The sequence below is a fragment of the Trachurus trachurus genome (assembly GCF_905171665.1).
Source record: "Trachurus trachurus genome assembly, chromosome: 13".
NCBI classification, from domain to species: domain Eukaryota; kingdom Metazoa; phylum Chordata; class Actinopteri; order Carangiformes; family Carangidae; genus Trachurus; species Trachurus trachurus.
In genome coordinates, this window is record NC_139892.1 from 24,264,189 (window position 1) to 24,286,221 (window position 22,033).

General features: G+C 41.1%; 1 protein-coding gene across 1 annotated transcript in view; it reads right to left on the reverse strand.

Moving 5' to 3' along the window:
• Positions 1–22,033, reverse strand: part of tyw1 (tRNA-yW synthesizing protein 1 homolog) — a 61,903-nt gene that overhangs the window by 2,134 nt on the left and 37,736 nt on the right. Inside the window, exon 15 of the mRNA XM_083984399.1 lies at positions 6,885–7,052. Within this exon, the coding sequence (XP_083840525.1) occupies positions 6,885–7,052 (168 nt within the window). The remainder of the gene's footprint in view (positions 1–6,884; positions 7,053–22,033) is intronic.

The window sequence follows — 22,033 nt, forward strand, 5'->3', positions numbered from 1 at the left end:
GCAGAGTGAGAAAGGCTGTTTATCGTAATCCGCTTGTTTTTGAAAACCTTTTAAGGCATTCATAGTGATACCTGGAATTCAAAGAACTGGTTGCACCAAACACCTTAAGATTTTCCTGGAATTTTGAGTTGTATGAAACTCCTGTATGTCTTCCCTTACAGGTTTCCTTTAAATATTTTTCAAGTATTTAAGGTTTTCTTCTCATCTTTGTCTTACACCTTATGACTCTGCTCATGTGATCTCTGGGGTCACATACAGTGGAGATATTTAAAGTTTTTTTTCCATAAAATTGTTTTCACTGGTGCACATACCTCAACTTTAATCCTTACCCGAGAAAACCTTTTCAGAGATTCTGTGTGATACTATTACTGTAGGAAACTCCCTCACCCAGGGAGAAAAAAACCTTTAGTAGAAAACCTAAGGTGTTTTGTGCAACTGGACTCTGTATCATAAATAAAGTACAGAAGTAATGGAAAAATTTATTTTCAGTAACAAAGAAGAAATCACTGATGGTAGTAATGAAACAGAAAACAGAAGCTATCACTGCTAGTTGGTATTTGGTGCTGCTGATACAAGGTACGACTGAGAAGTATTTTTACTACTGTGGAATCAAAAAAAAAGAAAAGAAAGACAGACAGACAGGAAGAAAGAAAAAGAAACAGTGCATAAACCTAACAAAGCCCAGTCTGAATCCAGTCATACATCATGTATGACTCAGACTAAACTGTTTAATAAGAAAGAAGACGATAACAAAATATAGATTAGAAATAGGTTCTTAACTTTATTTATGTTGTTAATTTCTTGGAAAATTATGTAACAAGCAACAATACAGAGAGCAACACACATACTGTATGTAATCAAAAGGACCCACACTGATTATGGTGAGTCTTGCTCCACTTCTGCCTCTTGCTGTTTTTCTTTTTTTTTGTGTGCATGTGGTTTCACCAACCCCACCTCCACCTTTCTCCTCACATCTCTTCTTTTATCAATCACTGCTTCTTAGTCATTTGCCCAAGTCGCCATCCATTTTGGTGAAGAGATACAAACGAGGAGATAAATGGACAGAAGGAGAGCAAGGGGCTGAAGAGATGTGTGTGTGTGTGTTTATTTGTAAGAGGCACACTGCTGACTATCAGAGAGAGAAAGAAGAGCTTATGTGCTCGGCAGTGAGGGGAAAAACCTCTGACATCATTCTGCCTCTTTAATCCTGCTTATTTTCCCAAACCGGTGCAGAGAGGTGAAGAGCATGACCTCTGCTTTCCCGGCTCACAACAGTGCTCTCCAGCTGATCCACCACCACGTTCCCCTTGAGGTTTCACAGAGGTGGGAAACCCTAGGCAGCCAAACAAAACATACAACACAACCTCTCTTCTGAAGATTAGTGCAGTTTGTGGCAGCGCGTAGTAAAGTCTGTAAAACAGCCCTTGTTGACTTGAAGTCGCTCGTGGGTATTGTTTGGAGGTTTTTGATAAGCTTTGACTGGATGCAATATGACACAAAGCTGTCACTGGGGATGGCTGTTGTGCTTTTAAGCTCTCAGCATTTACCATTTAAAACGCTCTTTCAGGTTCATGGCTTGCTTTAGCAGGACCCCCCTTATGAGCACTGGGTCTTGCTTTTCAGTCTTGTACCAAACAGCCTCTACTACCATAATTCACACAACAGGAGGGAAACAGCTAGTGTTACATCACTGACGGTCTTACAAAAGACACCAACTCGATATGACAAAATGTCCTCATGAAGCAATAACATTTATTTGGCTGTTTTAAAGACTTTGCTGCTGGAGACGATGGCCCACCGAGAGAGGAATGGCATTAAGCGTTTGAGCGTTAGCCTTTAGATGCCTTGCGCCTGCTTCAGCCATTAGAGACACGCTGCCCGCTGCATCGCTAATGAGGCCTGAGAGAGGAGGGGATTAAAGCAGCGTCTATTGTTAATGTTTCTGGTAATGAGAAGGGATGATATTTATTCAGCCGGCATCTCTGCAAAACAATTACAGTCTCTGTGCAACAAAGCAAAGCTGGTGCTGTACGAGAAAAGAGAGCGAAGACGGCAACTTTACCGAGGATCACTGAGGATGCTGAGGACAGCTACTTCACTGAGCACCACAGGAGGCGCCTTCATGAATGAGCACACGCCAACGAGCTGTGCAGTACTTTCACTCCAATGTCTTGTGCACTCTTTAGAGAGAAGTAAGTAGCGCCTGAATGGGAGAATATGTTCTTTGTTTGGGTCTAATGATGCACATCCTTTCTGTCTATATAGGCAAATAAAGTAAATTACCATTACTGTTGTCCGTGGTTTTTCTTTTGCCAACAGCCAAAAGTCTTGGCCTCCAGATTTATTTCCCATTCATTAGGAAGTGGTCCCAGACCTCTGGCCCTACTGTATGTTGTGTGTTAATGAAGCATCATGTTGTACAGATGATTCTGGAGGCTGAATGCATCCATATCTGCTGGAGTCAGGCAGCAGTTACAGATTCATAGACTCAAACTGGTTGGTTTCATGCGCCATGTGTTGGTTCTGAGAATACCACTAATGCTAGCATAAGGCTTGAACACCTCTGCCCATCCCACCCCTCTCTCTCCTTGCCCAGCCATTCATCAACATCCAATGTCTCATGTTGATGTCATCAGGAGTTGGTTGTCCACCACAACAATGTTTTTTCAGCAGCTAATGCTCCCTTGGAGCCTTCATGAGGAGTAGCAGACCAGAAGCAAATTATCATACTGATCAACAGCCACAAGCTCTCACCCCTGACTTCTCTGACTGTTTAGAAGAGTAAATCTCAGTCTGTCAATTTCAGTAGGTTATACATCTGCACTGCTGAAAGGCTGTTCTTTAAATAAAGGCTGTACTGTAAGTGTATGTGTGGGTTTCTATTTTATAATAACGTGTTGTTTACCCAGTCTTACCCCCATACTGCTGACGTGAATACAGGAAAGGTTACAGGTCGGTCAGTTAAGAGGCTGAACGGTGTGGTAACACCAGCTGCCCTCGGCTTGTCAACTACAGTTACCAACTACAAAAGGTGCATGTGTGCCAGCTTAGCAGCCAGGCTAACACACACACACACCAGCCCAGCACTTGGCTGAAGGAGACATTGTTGTTCTCAACAGTAACAAAGATGAATCCATTTGACATGATGACTGCAAAAACAGATGGCTTCACATGCAACTTTGAAACACACAGATGTATTGATAGATGTTATCTGGAATCACATTTTTTACTCCAAAATTAGAAAAAATCTCTGCTTGAAAAAGGTCCTGAGGGCCGAAACATTGCTTCCTCTACAATAAAGTTTTTCTGTAAGTGATTGGACACTGTGCGGGAGACCCTTTTTGACTTGATACATGTGTACTTAAGATTTGTTACAGTAGGTGTGCACCAGCCTCCATACCTTGTCTACTCCTATTTCTGGGTTAACAGCAGCGTGCTGGGCAGGTGACAGGTGTGTGTACAGTGTTGTTGCTCTGAAAGACGTTACAGCACAGGAAATGCCATAAAAATTTGCAGGTCCACCCAGGTGTCATATGTGTTTTCTCCTAAAACTGTCCTTTGAGAGAAAGGATGACATATAATTGATAGAAGAGAATGAAAAAGAAGAGGAAAAAGACGAAGGAAGGGAAAGGAGAAGGGAAGAAAAGGGAGATGAAAGAGAGAAACAACTGAGAGAAGGAAAGAGAGAATCTCCTATCAATGGGAGGATCCCAGGGACTGAAAAGGAACTAATGATGATGATCCGTCAGTGCAGAAGGATCTATCACTACACACACACACACACACACACACACGGCTCTGATGTCTTTTAAAGGACTACATCAAACAGTGATATCATCCAAATGGAACTCTAAGATCTAAGGAGTGCAGTAAGCAAGCATGAACACACGACTGATGTGCTTCCCTGTGATGTGTTTCAAACTCAGCTGTTATGCAAGTTAACATTAAAACCTGGAGGACCTAATATTCTGGACTTTTTTCCTGCTGAGACTGCGCCACACAAAGACATTCACTTAACAGCATAACATCAGACTTTCTCTTCACAAGAGAAACCAGAAATGCCTCCAGTTCCAAAACTCTGCTGTATTATAGATGACTGAACAAAGACGACAGCGTGCTGCTGGCATCTGTAAACATTGACACAGGGAGTTGCTCGTGTTGAGGGTCACAGTTTTTGATTAAAGGGATAGTTCACCCAAAATTGAAATTTCACTCATTATCTACTCACCCTCATGTCGACTAAGGGCTGGGAGAAGTTTCAGAGTTATCCGTGGCTTCTCTGAGTTACAGGGGGTCTCGACGTAGCAGTGCATGTCCATATAATGCTTGCAAATGGATACCAACTGTCTTCGTAACAAAAAGACACACCAAAAAACATCCAAATACCTCCATGCTGCTCGTATGTAATGTCCGTCTTGTATTGAAGCCCTGAAATGCGAAATTGTCCCGAAAAAAATTAAATAAGTCTATATTTCAAGCTTGTTTGTAGCGGAAGCTCCTCTTCCTGGTTCGTCAAATTTGGATGAACCAGGGTCCGTCCTCTCACCAGTTCGTCCAAATTTTTTTCGGGACAATTTCGCATTTTGGGGCTTCAATACAAGATGGACATTACATACGAGCAGCATGGAGGTATTTGGATGTTTCTTGGTGTGTCTTTTTGTTATGAAGACAGTTTAAGTTTATGCTCTTCCATGTTATAATTCTTATTTATTCGATGAATTATGATCAATGTGATACTTTCTCAGTATACATTACAGTGATGAATTCAATATTGATATAGAGTAACAGATTCACAATGTAGGAAAATAAACATAATTGTCCAGGGAGTGTGTTTCTACTGATGCTTCTCTCCTCTGCTTCTTCTCTAAAAAACCTTTACAGATGCTTAAAAAGCCTCACTAGGCACAGAGTGCAAAACGCTGTTCATTCTTCTCACGGTAGCTCAGCCTCAGCTATTAGTTAACACACAGACCGATCCTGCTTCAGAGCATCAAGCACCAGTACTGCTGTATCTGTAGGGGCGGGCTGATGCAGAGAGTGGAAAAAGATGGAGATAATGTGTGTGAGAGTGAGTATATTAAGAAATACTGATGGTTGTAGGTGAGAAGGTGCAAATAAATTAAGGTGTCTATAATGTATACGGCACAAATGGCTTTTTAACGCCTTTCTGTCTGAGCGTGTGTGTGTGTGTGTGTGTCATCAACAGGAAGGTATGATCTTTGAGGTTATACATAGGTCTGCATGTCACTTTATCTGAATAAACCAGAACTGCTGAGTGTGTGTGCATCAATTTTTTTTAACAAGATAAGAGTGCGCAGCTTTAGCTCATGTTTAGGACCTATCATGTGTACCACGTTCACCATCTAAGACTTGCATATTACTCGTGCTAATATCTGTTAATTAGCAAAAAACACAAAGTGCAGCTGCAGCTAATTTTCCCACTGGAAACACATAGCTATTAAATAAACACTGAACACCAAATATATAGTATCTCTGTTTGAACTTACAGGATACAAGAAGCTACTGGATTGTGACTTTCAAACCAGCGATTTATCAGAAAAAATATTGTGCAGCATTTACATGAAGACCTGGAATAAACATTGCACTGTGCAGCAGGAAACTTGTCTAATACATGATAAACAATCATGTCTCTGCCCTGTTATCCCTTCAGGCGCTGGGGAGCCCATGGAGAGCCTGAGGAGACCGCAGAGGCAAATCTGAGAGTGGTCCCATGAAAACAAGATGCAGTAAATAAAAACAAAGGAGTCTGAGTCCTTAAATAAACTGTGATAATTAACTGAGCACACATTTCTGTGTGTTCTGTGTTTGTGTGTGTGGGTATGTGTGCCTGGCTGACTGGCTTCAAAATTCTACTTGGTCAGAGAGAGCAAAGACAGCAATTAATCATCATTCATTAATTATTGATGGACAGTTGCCTTGGCAGGACCCACCACTGACTGATGCTTTTTGGGCCGGTGCGACCTCTGCCAGAGTAAACCACCGTGATGGTTGCATATTTCCAAAGGAGGGCAGACAGGAGAATAAATTATATAAATAATACAACAAGACAAAAATCAAAACACCCATTTGAAAACTAGGAACGTGTGGTGAGTTTATGAGCTGTCTGGAAACCAACTATGAAAGAAAATGGAGATAAAGGACGCGTGTGTTTGTCTCTGGAAAGAACTGCTACAGAATCTCAACTGATGCAAAGAAAATCCCCAGTTTATTCATTATTATGTGTGAAGGGATGCTGATGCAGTATCCACTGTCTAGGTCCACTGATAACGCTGATAACTTAGAAAGGCTAATATGCAAAACAGCAGTCAACTCCACCTGATAAACATTCAGCAGACTATGAAACCTAATGAGTATAAGTTATACACTGGGACTTCTTCTACACTAAAACTAGGCATATATGGGGAGTCACACAACTAATGCATATACTGTAGTAATAACTCGGAAAGTATGGATTAATCCTTTTAGAACTTGTTTCCTGAAAACCTGTTTCTTATCATAAATCCTATGTCTATTAAATGTGAAAATACAGGGGAAAATGTCATCACTATTTTCTATGACTATGATTTGAGAAGCCTGAACCAATGAATTTGTTACTTGGAAAAACCTGGGCACTGATTCTTCATCCGCTGAGTTTCCTGCATTTTCTTGGCTAGAATATTCTTGCTTCTTGTAACTTAACAAACAGATGCTGCATGTTGATGAATACTTTATGAGGGGTTTACACACACAAAAGAAGAAAGTTATGTGTTTGAACCGTTTCAGTTTCAGCAGGTGCAAGTACTAAAGTCATATTTAACGCTACATACTGCAGACGTGGGGTGTGATGAGGTAATGCATGACCCTCTCTGAGGCCGAGCTCTAACCTTTGTGTGTGCGATGAGCAAACAGTTGGAGTGCTCATGTTCACAGGCGATCTCATACTGAGGCAACATGGCAGCCAGCTGCTGGACGAAGGCGACGACTTCCTGGTGCCAGGGGACGTTAGCCATGGTCAGGCTGCTGGCGGAGCTTTCCCCACAGTATGTCACACCCTGCACACACATGAACACACATTCAGAACCAAAGTACACAAAAGACACAGATTTACAATGTACTCTCCCAGCAATATAATATATGCAACATAACATAAACATGTACTGAATCATAAATGCATTAAGTTTTAATGTTGTGATGTGTTATGTAGATTGTATTAACAATTGTATGAACAATAAAATCAATCAGATCAAATCAAAGTCTAACATACCAAGGATTTCAAAATAAGAGTCATTCAAACAACAAAAATGTTTGTGAGGAGAATGTTTCTTGTATCTGCCAACCAATACCAGTGCAATATTTTTGTTAAAATCCAGAAATAGCCAAAACTGTCAGCATTTAAAAGTTCTTAAGAATGGTAATTCTCAGCCAGCATCATACACAATTTTTGGACTCAAAGCTGGACTGAAAGCAAGGATATAAATCAGAAGAACCAAGGTGCCCATCCAATCCATCCTTGGTATGTTAGACTTTGATTTGATCTGATTGATTTTATTGTTCATACAATTGTTAATACAATCTACATAACACATCACAACATTAAAACCATGGAACATGTACAACACACATAGTGTAAATGAGCAATTGGTTAAGAGATTGGTTATGGTAACACAGACACACAGAGAGTAAAACTCAAAATAATTAACAGATCATGATAAATAACAAATGTTCCCTGATGCAGTCTTTTACTGACCATCATTTAAACAAGAGTTACTACTTAATTCAGTCAATTGAAAGTCTTTTTTTTCAACCAGAGTCTAACAGATGAGAAGAGAAAACTCATCTCAGACCCTTTCCTCAAACCTAACAACAGAGGTCAGGAGGCTCCTTCTTGGTCACAACGGTGGTCCCTGAGTCACAATCAGTTAAAAATCTCTGATTCAAAGGAATAAATTGTGCCGTTTTCAAAGTTCTTTGAAAAAGGAAAGTCTTCAGTTGTTTCCACAGCTGGAGTTCGTACATAAAGGCAAAGCGGGGCCTAGTAGTCCGACAAGTGGCTCATGACAAATAGGTTGTTGATTGATGTCACACTAAAGGTACAGGAATGAAAACGAGACAGTCGCCCCTTGTGTGACCTTCTTTCAACAGCATCCGTAAAATTACCAACAATTCTTCAATGCCATTTTGCTTTATGAAGCTTTACAGCTCACTAGTTTAATGGATAATGGCACTAAAATATCATTTGAGTTTGAATTTCAAAGCGTCATGACTCCTTTGTGTTTTAAATTGTGATATCTGTAGCACTGAGTCTTGATTGCTTGATGGTGCCAAACAACAACAAAAAATTCAAAACTTTTAAGTTTCTTGAATGACTAATATTAACATGCTTAAAGGACAATTCTGGGGAATTCAACCTGGGGCTATAGTTTCCTAATATTTTAGGTCTAAAGAATGAATCTGAAGATTTTCTTTGTAATTGTTCCGGTTATGCATATTATAAATTATAGGAAACTAGAGCCCCAGGTTTAATTTGCCCGGAATTGCCCTTTAACGAAAAAAACACACATTGTACTTGAGGCTCTGTGCAAACCAACTAATCACAAAGTAACAAACCAAAGAATGACTCATTGAAAAATCACATCACTGCTGCTGAAGCCTTTTTTCCTTACTGGTGGACAACAGCTCAGGCATCTTCCATTGCAATTTGATATAAAGTCAACAGATAAAACAGAGATATGTTCATCACAATCATTTGATCAGATCAACTGATCTAATGTGACAAAAATAATCTACATGCGTAAAAAAAAAAAAGGACCCTGTTGTTTTTATTCTACAGGGTACAAATGAAAAAAGCTTCATACAACAACAACTGCCGATTGTTAGCAGCAAACTTGGCAGCTGACGCATAACTTCCCATTCGAGTGTTGAGAGAAATGGGGTAGGAAGTGAAAAACCATCTGGACCTGGCCAAAGAAATCAATGGAAATAGAAAAGTAAACACTGATTGTGTGCTCTGATCAATAGTGGCAAATCTGTGCTGTGGTTACAAGCGATGAGGAGGGAGGAGCACAGAGAGTGCTACAGCTCCCTTTGGCAGAGACCAACTATTGATGAGTTTGGCTGGGAGCAGGAAGGTGTGAGGGAGCCATGGAAGGAGTGTGTCTTTGATCTACATTTTCTATGAACCGAGGGAATTTGCTGCAGGCTTCAAACCAACTTCATTACAAGACCTGCATCAGCAATCTCAGTTATCTTTAATGATTAGCTTTTAATGTAGATTCACCAGCACTTTGGACTTTCAGGTATCTGTCTCTTACACAGTTGTTATCACTGCCACGGGTCTAATGCTCCAAGCCACTATTGTTTTCCTGCACGTTTTTCTTTCCTTTTTCTTTTTCTTATTACAGTATTCCTCTTCGGTACCAAATTTCGATTTGTTACTCCTCTTACAGTGTTGATGCATAAGTCATGAGAAACTGTGAAAAAAAATGTCCATTCAAATAAATGGGAGGAGGCAAAAAATGTAAAGTCTATAAAACCAATGATTGGACAAACATTACTATTTCTGTGTGCACGTTTTTGTAATTAGTCATGGTTATTGTAAATTGGCAGGGCTAACCTTTACCTGTTTAACTTTAATAACTCAGTGACTCAATAAATGGTCCGTGATTTTTTTTTTTTCCAGCAGATATCTTAGTTACAACTGATTGAGCTAACCAGAGTAGTTTCATGTCATGTAGTAGCATTAAACTAAAACTCTTTCTCATTCTTAAGAATTACTCATGTCTTTAGGTGTTTGAGTTTGTGAAAAAAAAGTAATGGGGAATGGACTGCCCTTGGATAGCACTTTCCTAGAGCACTCAAAGCTCTTTAGAGAATTCACCCATTCACAGACATCACATCCATATGTTGATTGAAGAATTACTAGGGGCCATTTGGGCTTCAGTGTATTGCCTAAAGACACTCCTTGAAGCCACTGGGGATTGAACCACTCTGATAAGCGGAAGATTTGCTCTGGCTCCTGAGCCACAGCTGTCCCATGTAAATTGCTTACTGCTTTTTGCAATGTGCACCACTTAGGTGCACAAAGTTGCCCACCATAACAGTAACGTGTGTGCTTATTGGAGGCAGGATTGCTCGTTTGTGCATGCTTGTTATAGTGACAGTGTGCTACTATGCCCTCTTGGTGTAAACATGCTGTATTTAATCAAAGTTGGTTCCCTCACTTCAGTATTTCTTCCAAAGTTTTAATCTGTATATATATACACAAACACACACACAAACACAGAGGCCACCTGTGTGGCAGCATGCTGTAACAGAGCCAAGGCAGCAGCTGTGCTACCTTAATACTGTTGGCCAGAAACACTGTCTGATCCTCACCCAGGTATCTCAGGGGAAACACAGGAATTGGAAAGCATGTGAAAATGAAGTCAAGCATCTATCCATTCCCCTTCTGTCCCTGTGGTAACAGTATACGTACACCCCCAGACAGCAGTGAACATCCAGTTTAATGCTGTACTGTAGATATTTGAATAAGGCCATTGTTACAGCCAGCTAGACATCCATGATCACCTCCTACTTAACTGTACCCCTTTGTATGTCAGACTGCTCCTGTAATGACCAGCTACTCTCAATATATAGATATCCAAAATTGTGCAAGCTTGGATGGTGGGTCCAAGTGGGTGGGGCATGGTATGTAGCGGCATTGTTGTGACATCAGAAAGTTTCAAAAGTCTTGACAGCTTGTTTAAACCATCACAGTTACTCCAAAACTGTTTAATTAATAAAAACACTAAATTTTAATGACAGAAATACAATTATCAACTACAAAAAAAGAAAGAAAAACACAAATCTTGTGCAATAACAACAGGAAAACACACTGATGTAAATAAACAGAGTCCCATTAAGGTAAACATTTAGCATAAGCCGCTTTCCCACTAAAATTAGTGGGTCAACGCAGGTTTTTTAAACACGGGTCGGCCCGCTAACAATCGGCATTTGGCTCCTTTCCCATTGACCAAAACAAGCCAGGTCTGACCCCCCACTGGCCTCCGCTTCCACCGCTGCGCGTCTGGTGACGTCATCACACTGGGATCGTGTTGATGATATCATATGAGCGACAGAATTCAGCCTGTTATATTTTTATAAATTGCGGTGTCTCACACGGTCTCTGATACCTGGCGCTGATCCTCCTCTTCCCCACAGATAATGAGAAACTCATGAATTTCCCTGTCTTGCCAGTGCTGCAACATGTTGATCAAATCTCAGTCTTGAATGCGAGCAGAGCTTTGTGATATGGGACACGACTGGCGTGATGTTATGACGTGGCGTCATGTAACGCTCAACGTCATCACGTAAATTAGCGGATTGACCCAGGCCTGGCGTTCTCACTGCAAGCCAATCAGAGCCGAGCCGATTGAAGCCGATTTTAACCCGCGTCGCTTGCCGAGTCGTTTGACGCGGGTCGGACTCGGTGCGCCTTTCCCACTACCACAAAAAGCAGATTGTTAGCGGGTTTAAACAGGTTTTTTGGCCAGTGGGAAAGGGGTAATAGTTAAGCTACAAATCCTGTAGCCTCTTTAGGAGTCAGGTTCTCAATACAGGCTATGTGCTTTTCTCTGCAGGCTAAAGCTTTGATGTTTTCCATAGTATTAATACAGAACCTAGACCTAATCTATAATCAACGAAGACAAGGACATCTACTTTTACAATATGATACCTTTAAAAGTAGGCTAAATTCCACTTCATTATTTATTTGCCTCTTTTTATTCTTTAGGCTGAAGTGATGAAAAAGCCCCTAGTGGCTACAGCAGATAATCCCTCTGACTCTGAACTCTGGTGACAACTGATAAAAAATGACACGCCCAGGGACGATGACAAAAAACAGATGTTTCATTATTTCACAGGAGCCATTCCCTAAATCCAATAAGTAGAACTTATGCCAATGAAAATGATATTTCTTCCAAGGAAAGAGAAAACTCCCTCCTCCTTCTGGAGTATTTACTCACTTTCCTCTGTGGCAGACTACACAAGACATCCTTACAACTAATCTGTCTCGCAATGACTTGGCTATTTCAAGGCTGCCATTCATATCCATTCAAGCCTGTCCACTCCGCAGCCGTAGGGGATCTCTGGCTCTAGTTGTGAACTGCAGCCATTTCTTCGGTAATTTAACCACATACGCCTTGAAGGGCTACTTTCACCTCACAAAAGAAATCCAATGCAACTTTTTACTCTTTGGGTTTGTGTGTGGAGAGAGAGAAAGAGGGTGCGGCTGGGGCAAAGACATGGTAGAGATGCTGGACAGAATTTATGAGGGGCCTTGGTGTTATCAGCCTTGCCTGGAGGCCCACTGAATAAAGATCAACTATCCAGGACTCAGTATAAATCATCAGGAATGAGCAAAGCGGGGGGAGGGGGGGCAAGAGGAGGAGATGGGGAAAAGATCTCTGAGATATACAGAGGGAATGAATGTACTGTATCACAAGGAGGTGATGAGAGTGTGGGAGGGATGGAGGTAATGAGGAAGAAGCCCTCACCTGCTCACACATAATCTATGTCTTTTGCCTTTAATAGAATTTTAAAATGTGCTGATCCAGAAGCCCCCCTCCTCACCAACTACAACATACAGCTGTGTGCTGGTCCGATGCCCGATTCCCCCACTCAGTCTCCTTTAGTAAGCCATTTCCTTCCTGGGTGAGTGAGGGGCCAGTAGCAGGTAAGTGGTATTGATGCCACACCAAAATGATAAATAACACACTGGACAACAATTGGACAGCGGATGGTAAATAGTGCAGGCAGAATGTGCTGTGCCACATAAGATGATGGACTAATAATTAATGGGTCAATAACAAGGGTCTTGCTGTTGGCGACGGTGGACACGCGAATACCCCGCAATATATCATTTTTATACATCTGCACTTCATCTTGATCAAATGCACCCATGCACACATACGGGTGAAAAATGAAAACATGGGTCTGAATAAATGAGGGAAAGACATAAATTAAAGATGCTCCTGTAGAACTGAGAAGTGTTTTGTTGATGTGGTCCGCATGTCCCCACAGAGAGAAGGGTCCCTGCGAATCAATGATCAGTTATTCTGAGTGATTATCTCTATGCTCCCAGGAAACAGTTCAACTCTGTGAAAAGGTCTGAGTACGACTCTCCGGAGGGCAGGGGGCCTCCCTGAACAGTTTAATGAGTGTGAAAATAATGTGAATCGTGCCGTAACCTTCACAGTCACTTGAGCTCAAGCCAATTAAACACCTGTGGGAGTGTTGGAAAGAAAAGAGCTCTCTCTCATCACCATAATCAAAACAGTAAATGAGGGAATATCTTTTGGCAGAATGGTGTTTATCCCTCGAGTAGAGCCCAGAGCACTGAAGCTCTTTCTCTGGTAGCGCATGGTGGCCTCAACATCTTACCAAGTTGTTAGCTTCTTTATATTCGTCATCTATCTTAAAAAATATATTTTTCCTACTTCTTCATAAATTATTGTCCCCAATCTCCCACCTATAATCTCGCCCTAGGACCTACAGTTGAATTTGAAACCAGAGATTATCTGCAATCATCCAATCTTAAACCAGTAGGCTACTTGAGATGACCAAATTAGTACAAAATACAACAATTACGCAGATGTTTGCGGCCCTGCCTGGCCAGGGCTAGAAGCACCGATGCTGCAGCTTCAGCAGCAGGTCCTTCACGTGAGTCTGACAGTGAGTGAGGCTCCCAATACCTTATGGTGCAGGAGGAAGCTGAAAAAATAAGTGTTGAGGAAGACTCTCCACCATGTGAAGGAGGTAGTGATAACCGCAGGTATTTGCTTTCCAGAATGGTGTGGATAAACATTCATTAAAATACTGTAAATGGTCCAGAACGGTTGCTATGAACTTTACTTGACATAATAAATAGCTACTAGATTTAGCTGTAACACACCACACCATCAGAGTTATTAGCTATAGCCTATAGCTAATAACTCTGATGGTGTGGTGTGTTACAGCTAAATCTAGTTATCTAAAGTATTGGAAAACAATAACTATATTCATATAGCCTACTATCCTGGTTAATTGATTAGTTGCTTTTATTAAAGTGCCCTCACTCAAATTTGGCCATGAAGGACATTGAGCTAACAACTTAACAAATATATATGCTTTCCATATTTTTTTCAGTCAGTGTTTATGGTTTAATCAAAAAAAACATGCATGGAGTGCTGCATGGGTATCAATTGTCTTTGTCTCTTGTCTCTGTCTGTTTATTGGTTTATTGTCCTTTCAACAGTTTAACATTATACAGTTAAAATTAATAAAACACAGATTAACTACTGTTACAGTAAAACATCATTCTGCATACATATTACTCATGATGCAGTACACAAATTACAAGTATTTCTTGTCATGCTTCATTGTCTATACATTATGTTGATCTGTACCGTCTTTCTAAGATAAAATTAGTTTGTCCATTTTTCAGATCATTGTACTATTGTTTTCCATACTTTAGCCAACTAGCCAAAGTTCTGATTGCATGCAGACTCATTATGTGCATGTAATCTTGTCCAAACTTAACTTATTTCACACTATTCCTCTACTTTGTTGTATATTGTATATCGTTTAGTAGTGGTGTTATTAAGAGCTTGTGTGTTTGTATGTACATCAACGGTGCTAGTTGGCAAAATATCCGCGTGCAGATAGTGGGCCGGTCTGAACCAAAAAGTCCAGGGCCAAATTTTTGTCCCAGTCCACCCCTGAGTCAGTGTCATATATTACCATGATGACACTTGCGAGAAAACAACAGCAGCAAAACTGCAGTTCTGGCTGGTAAAAATACAAGTTAAACTACTGTGAAGGCCATTTCATAGACCCGGTGCTAATGGCTCAGGCCCCCATCAGTCAGCAGTGAGGGCTAATTTGAGAGCTGGTGTAATGAAAAAGCAACTCGCTCGGTCATACTGTCATCAGTCCATCCTGGGTCCATTACTGGGCTCATGATGCTGAAGTCGATAGCTTCCCCAAAGCTCAGCAGCCAGTGTGGTTCATCTGCTCAGTAAAGGACAACATACTGCTCACGGGCAGGAGGAATGGAAGTGGGAGGCAGAGAGACGAGAGACAGAGGAGGTCATTTATAGTGTAGAGAGAGGTTTTAGTGGGTTCACCCTGACAGTGACCCTTTACCTGTGACAGGCAGAGCCCATTAAATATTTTAGACTGTTTTACTGTGATCTCTACTGTCCTGAGCATCAAACTTTGAGAAAGGGAAATACTAAAAGAGGAGGACATGAATCATCACCCACTGTAGATCAGGATAGTGTACAAATGCCAGGCCAGGGATGGGTAACAAAGACAGAGGCTAATGTAATAAATTGTTTTTGATCACTCTTTAGCTCAGATAATGAAATGGCAAATAATACTAAGTGTCGTCCTTTACAATCCAAATCCACAAGATACTCATACTCTTCACGCTGATGTAGAAACAGTGAAGCAGTAAATCAGACTATGATTGTTACTAATAACTGATTGAATATGAATAATGGTGGAATCTGCGGATGAATCTATTGTGTGAGTGTGTGTGTGTGTGTACTTACTAATATCAAACTTCATCCCTTTTAACAGAAAACTGAGTTATATATATATATAAAAAATGATGTTTTGGTTTGTCCCTTGCTTCTCTCGGTGTGCGATAAAAACATCAACAATCAGTTATGCTTGAACAAAGAGGAAAATGTGTGTGTGGCTTAATTATATTAACATCTCAGTTCCTGTGTCACATTTGATGGGGATCTCTGAACACATGTCCACTCCAGTGCTCCCTGCTGTCTTGTTAGTGCTGCACTCTCTCCAGTATAATGAAATGTCATGTAGCGGTGGATCAATACACACTCCTACATGAAATGCTTAATAGAAAAGCTCGCCAAGTCTCAGGGGACAACTTGGATCCAGAGGTGTGGCTTTTGCACCCATTAAAAACTAGACCTGCTTGAAGCGAGCTGTTGATTACTTTTGTAGCAATAAAACATAACATGCAAGTAGGTAACATCATCTTAATGTAGAGCAAAGTGAGAAGATCGTTAAACTGGCACACAGCTGGTCCAATTCATCTTTGCACAGATGGCAAAAAATTACTTTGACATTTACAGTGCACAGCGAAAGATCAGATTTGAACACAAAGGACTGAATCTGAAAGACAGAAGTCAAAGGAGATGAGTTCAATTTGGATGCTTCATTACAGTGTACAGTGGAGTCACAAGAGACAAGGACCAGGTCCCATATATAAAGACATACGGCAGCTGCTATACAGTATCTGCCATAACTGAATGATATCCACAGTCTGTGTGCTCATATGCCAACTATTCACTCACTATACGGCTTCTACTGTAGCATTACTTTACAATTCAAGTTCAACAGTCCTTCCCGTTTTGGTTATTCTTTAACTCTCAACTTACCCAACCTGTGACAGCCAACCAGTTCCTAACACACTCCTGCTTTTTCATCCCACCACAACCTCAATATCACAAAACAGGGAGCAGATGTTCAGTCACCAGTGTCTGTGCCAGAATCTGACATTTGATCATTTCAGTCTGCCCTCCTGGCCAACCGCCATCACCTCAGCAGGATTTATGCGTGTCCAGGGTGCTGGTGGGTAAAACTGCATCTGCATAGGTTTGCAAAGGCATTTATATCAATTTCCCCTGAAGCATAACTGCCATGTTTTGTGGGACAGGTGAGACATGAATGGATGCAAAGATGTTTCAGTGGACAGACAATGAAAACAAAGGTACAAGACAAACACAGTGCATCTCTGTACACATAAGAAACACAAGGGGGAGTGGGGATGATTAATAAGAGTGTGAGCTTGTTAGTTTAGTTAGTTTTAAAATGGAAACATACTGCCAAGCCCGCAAGACTGCCAAAAACACTTCATTAGGGAGAAAATGAAAAACACCTTCACACACACCCAACCAAACAAACCCACAAACACACACAAACACACTCTCCTTCTGCCTCTTGGCCCTTCAGAAAGTTTTGTTTCCACCCTTGGACTGCAGAGATCCCTCATTACAGTACCCGCTCCCTCATCTAATTATTTTGCAACTTTTTTTAGTATGAATGTGGTCGTCTGCCTGACTCTCGCCAGACCCTTGTAGTTCCGCAAAGCTACGCTGAGCTCCACACAAGGGTCTGGGACTGCTCCATAGGCGATTCATTTCAGAAGGCGGGGCCTTGTAAAAAAAATCTTGTACAAATGTTACTGGTTCAAATTTGCGGACTTCACGCGTGGTTCACGCGAGACGGCACAAGAGTCAGGCATTTTTTTTCTTTGGCGAGACAAGGGGTTTTAATGAAAAGCCTCAATGTGCCAAAACAACCACCAGGTGGCATCTGTGAGAACGGAGGACGACAGGCGGATGACTCAGTGATCTGTGCAGTAATCCACAGCTTAAACTCTAGGCTATTAAACTAGAACTAACTACTGTATACCCTGCCTAAATCACAGAAACTATTGTAATATGATAAAGCCTGTCTTGCTTTATGACTTGATGATTATGTATCACAAATTATGAAGGATCATCTGCGCAAGGCAAAGATGATAGCATCAACAAACCACGGCGTAACACACGCGGCTGTATGGGACAGGCTTTTATTTAATTCAGAACAAACCGCTTAGCAAAAATGGAAAATATAGTCTATAATAATTAATTGATCTGTTGTTTGGCCACTGTTTGAAAATAACCCGAATTATGAGCAAATAATCTGATCCAGAGCAGCAGTCATAATCAGACTTCTTCTAAATAAACCTAAACATTCAATAACTGGGTCAGGTCGGACCATGGGATTATTTTTTCTCTTCTTCTTCACAGGAGAAAATGAGGTGCGCTGCGCTCACGGACGCGTTGATGTTTTGTGATTTATCTGCTGCCTTGACTCTGCCCTCTATAGCCTACATGTGCGTTCAGATTAACAATAAGACAAGCCATGGTTGAGTTTATTGAGTTAATAATCAGCATCTTAGTACCTCTGATCCGGAGCGATAGTGTTATGAAAATCGCTACAGTTGAACTGGTCTGGTTTTTAGCTGCTCAATCTCATTGTTTCAAAGAAAAGGGATTGATTTTTATAACGAAATGAAACGAAAACAATATTATATTGATACATTGTTGTAAAAAAAAAAATCCAAAAGAAACGAAAATGAACTAAAGAAAATAACTTTCACACACACATTAAAACAGTGCGATTGGTTGAAAGCTGATAATTAGCCATGTGCTTATAAGCTGATTGGCCGAAACCAAGAACAAAGCCGCGTGAATGGCCAATCGCCATGTGTTAACGGCCGACATGTAAATCAGCTGTTTCGATGGGCGTTATATGAATAGAGATGTTAATGTGGTACTTTGCACATAGGCTACTTTCTGTAACTGGAAGAAAAACAGCCAGCTGGAAGAATGTGTTGCCTAAATCTTTTACTGTGTGGGAGATCTCCACCAACGTAGCCGGGGAGAAAGCAAGTGGGACCGTTCTGCCCAGTCTCTGAGCAGCGCACGTTTCACAGATAAGCTTCATAACGGGAGTAGCCTAATGTCAGTAGTTTCTGTTTAAAACATGCTGTTTCAACCGCCCCTCCTCTGTGTCTCAAACGACCCGCATAGGTGGGACGTTTGAGACAAATAACAACATACGTTTAAAGTTATAAAACAGCGCGATCATCCAACATATGTGTTAAATTATAGCCTATGTAACTAAGAGAATAGACATGTGAGTTGTTGATCACATGATAAAAATGTTTGTTTACATAACGTCACCAGCCCTAATGTGCGTGTCCCTTCTTTTGTCTCTAGTATATTTCCCACAACTTTAGAACAAAGAACTGACTCATGCCAGATTTTTTTTCTCTAGCTTTATTTAAAATATACAGCAGCTTTATATTAGGCTACAGTCACCAGCAGGCACACAAACAGCATCCCCAGGACAGGATATCGATTACGGTCACATGCCAGTCGCTCCTCCCTTCAGTTCTGTAACTTTCTCAATGACACTGTCCAGATGATCGATGTACTTATTACAGACGCTGATGGTCAGCTTCTCCATCCAAAATGTCTGGATTGCTGCTTCCAACTCCTCCCTGTTAGTTGGTTTCGCCTCAGAGCGGTTTAGGGTTATTTAGAAGAAGAGTAAGTTATTTAGAGCGGTTTATTTAGAAGAAGTCTGATTATGACTGCTGCTCTGGATCAGATTATTTGCTCATAATTCGGGTTATTTTCAAACAGTGGCCAAACAACAGATCAATTAATTATTATAGACTATATTTTCCATTTTTGCTAAGCGGTTTGTTCTGAATTAAATAAAAGCCTGTCCCATACAGCCGCGTGTGTTACGCCGTGTTTTGTTGATGCTATCATCTTTGCCTTGCGCAGATGATCCTTCATAATTAAAAATAAAAAGTCCAGGCCGGCTGCATGGCTGACGGTGTCACCACTCTCATTATCACTGGCTGTTTGTGTTGTCTGTCAAAAAATGGATGAATTAAACCTATAGACTTTGTATCGGCCGCGTCTTCTATCGAGGGAAAGTTATTTATCCTATGTTTTATCGCCCAGTCCCAAAGTGACACAGACCCGTTCATTCACAAGAAATCATCCAGCTGCACTCTCAAACAAGGTGCGGAGTGAGAAATCTGCGGCACTACTGCACAGTAGGCTACTGTAGTTGGCTCATTTTAAAAACACATTTTGGAGATGACGAGACAGATGACCGAAAAAAGAGAGTGAGACGTGGGCTATAGTCTACTGTAGCTGCCGTCGTTACATTTTGTCATTGAAAAACGAGGCTACTATATTATTTACTGTCTGCAGCTAGTTCTCCTTTCATCCTCTTGTATTCTGTATCATGAACAGCGCCACTCCTAATCGCGGCTATCAGGCTGTCAGCATTGGCCCCAAAACGTCTGAGCAGTATTTAGTACGGTGCTGCCACCTAGAGGAAAACAGTTGTGGTGAAAAGTCACGCGATCACGCGATCCTGCAGTGCAGGAAAAACCCCGCAATTTTGAACCAGTAACATCTGTATGTGATTGGATAAACCACTTGTCCGTTATCTTGAATGACGTGCTACTTCAGCGCTACGTCACACCTCAGAAAGTCCCGCCCGGCGATCCTGATTGGTTCATTATTTTTTGCTCCGGGGAAGAAGTTTGCATTGGCCTCGAGTCCAGACCCTTGTGTGAAGCTGAGCGTAGCGCCTCTGGTGGAGCTTTGCGGAACTACAAGGGTCTGGCGAGAGCCAGGCTAGTCGTCTGCCTGCACTACGCTGAACTGCTTATTTTGCTTGGTTTGTGTGCCTTTTGGCCAAACTTTTGTTATGTGAATAGCCAAGTGAAGGTTGCATTTCCTTTTTCAGCAGAAACACAGTATGCACAATCCTAAATCCCCCCTTTGGTTTTTTTTTTTTTTTTTTATTATATTAGGGGGAAATATTTCAAAATGTATCATCTGCATGTGGTGATGTCATCATGCAAGTACAAAGAAACAAACGCAACAATCAATTTTTCAATGTTCAGCAGTCCAGTGCTTTTATAAATATTTTGGCTGAACTACACCTTTAATGCCTGTTACCGCAAAAGTATCCTACAATTTGATTGCAAAGTGCACTTGGTTGTCACAGTTGGTGTGAACAGTTTTGACTCCATCTGAGGCAGTATTGTCAGCTTAGTATCTCTGCTGCTGTAGATGCACAGACTTTTCAGACCCTCTTTCAGCCTCTCACTCACCTGACCACATGGTAGTTGACATAGATGTGAATGAGTTTCTTACTTTCTGTTTGAATGATCATTTTGCATGTAAATGCAGCTGAAAGTGTGCTCGGTGAGCCTCTGATTATAAAATCTGGATTTTAGCAGCAGCAGAACAGCAGTTTAGAAATAGCTTGGTGGTGACTGCTGGTTAATGTAATGCAGTCTTGTGTTCAAGTCACTACGGAAAATCACCTAAATTAGAGCAGCTTCAATGTTAATTCACCTGAATTAAAAGACTGTGATGTGATGACATTATGAATATGATAATTAGCATGTTATGTAATCTAGTGTTTTCAACAGGCTTTAGTCAGTTCCTAATAAAAGAGTTGTTTACAGTGACTCCACAGCAGTTAAACCCTCAGACTGGCAATACTTTGCAGAGCCACATACTAGGTCTTGGTCTTGTATCAGTTCGAACTGTGGGCATCACTAGCTTGAGGTGAGTGTGTTTCATCTTCACTGGTCTGCCTTCCTGTTTACAGTGCTGCAGTGTTGGATAACTGATAACCTGCAGAAAGTTCTACAGTGCCTAACGTGCACAGCTAAATCAACGGGCTGCTCGGCACTACAACATTATTATCACTTCCAGTAACTGCTAGACTCTCATGCACCTGCACATTTTCATGCACACGGCAAGCTGGGTCACAACCAGTGGGTGGTGTGCTCTTATTCCTGTAGCATCAGCAACAGGAAGCAGCACCAGAGGAAACAAACACAACTAATTCTCCTTCTTTCTTTTCTTAGAGATGATGACACATTGTCCAATGCAGATGTCAACATTACACGCTGAGACAACACAACAGACATGTATTACTTGCTTTCAACGACTATCGACAGTCCTGCCCAAGTTCTGCTTAGTTAAGTTATCTGGAGCTACAGGATATCTGCACAGAATGTACCTTGCCAGGAAGGCAGAGGGTTGAACAAGGCATACTCTGAGGCTATCCTATCTCTCAGGTGCAGACATCAGCATTTTAAAGTTAAAAATATCCCATTTAAATATTTAAAAGCATAAACATATTAATATGAATGTATATTTTTGATTAGGTTCTCCTTATGGTTGGGTTAAAGCATTTCTCTACAGAGGTTTCTGGTATGAACCAAAATAAAATCTTATAGCACTATACAGATGGTTGATCAGGAAAGACCTGAAGGTGCCAAAGATGGAAGAAACTTGACAAATATTAAAGGGACAACGAGGAGTTTCTATTTGGTTATAAAAAAGTCTCACATTAATGTGGATGAATCTACGCTACCCGC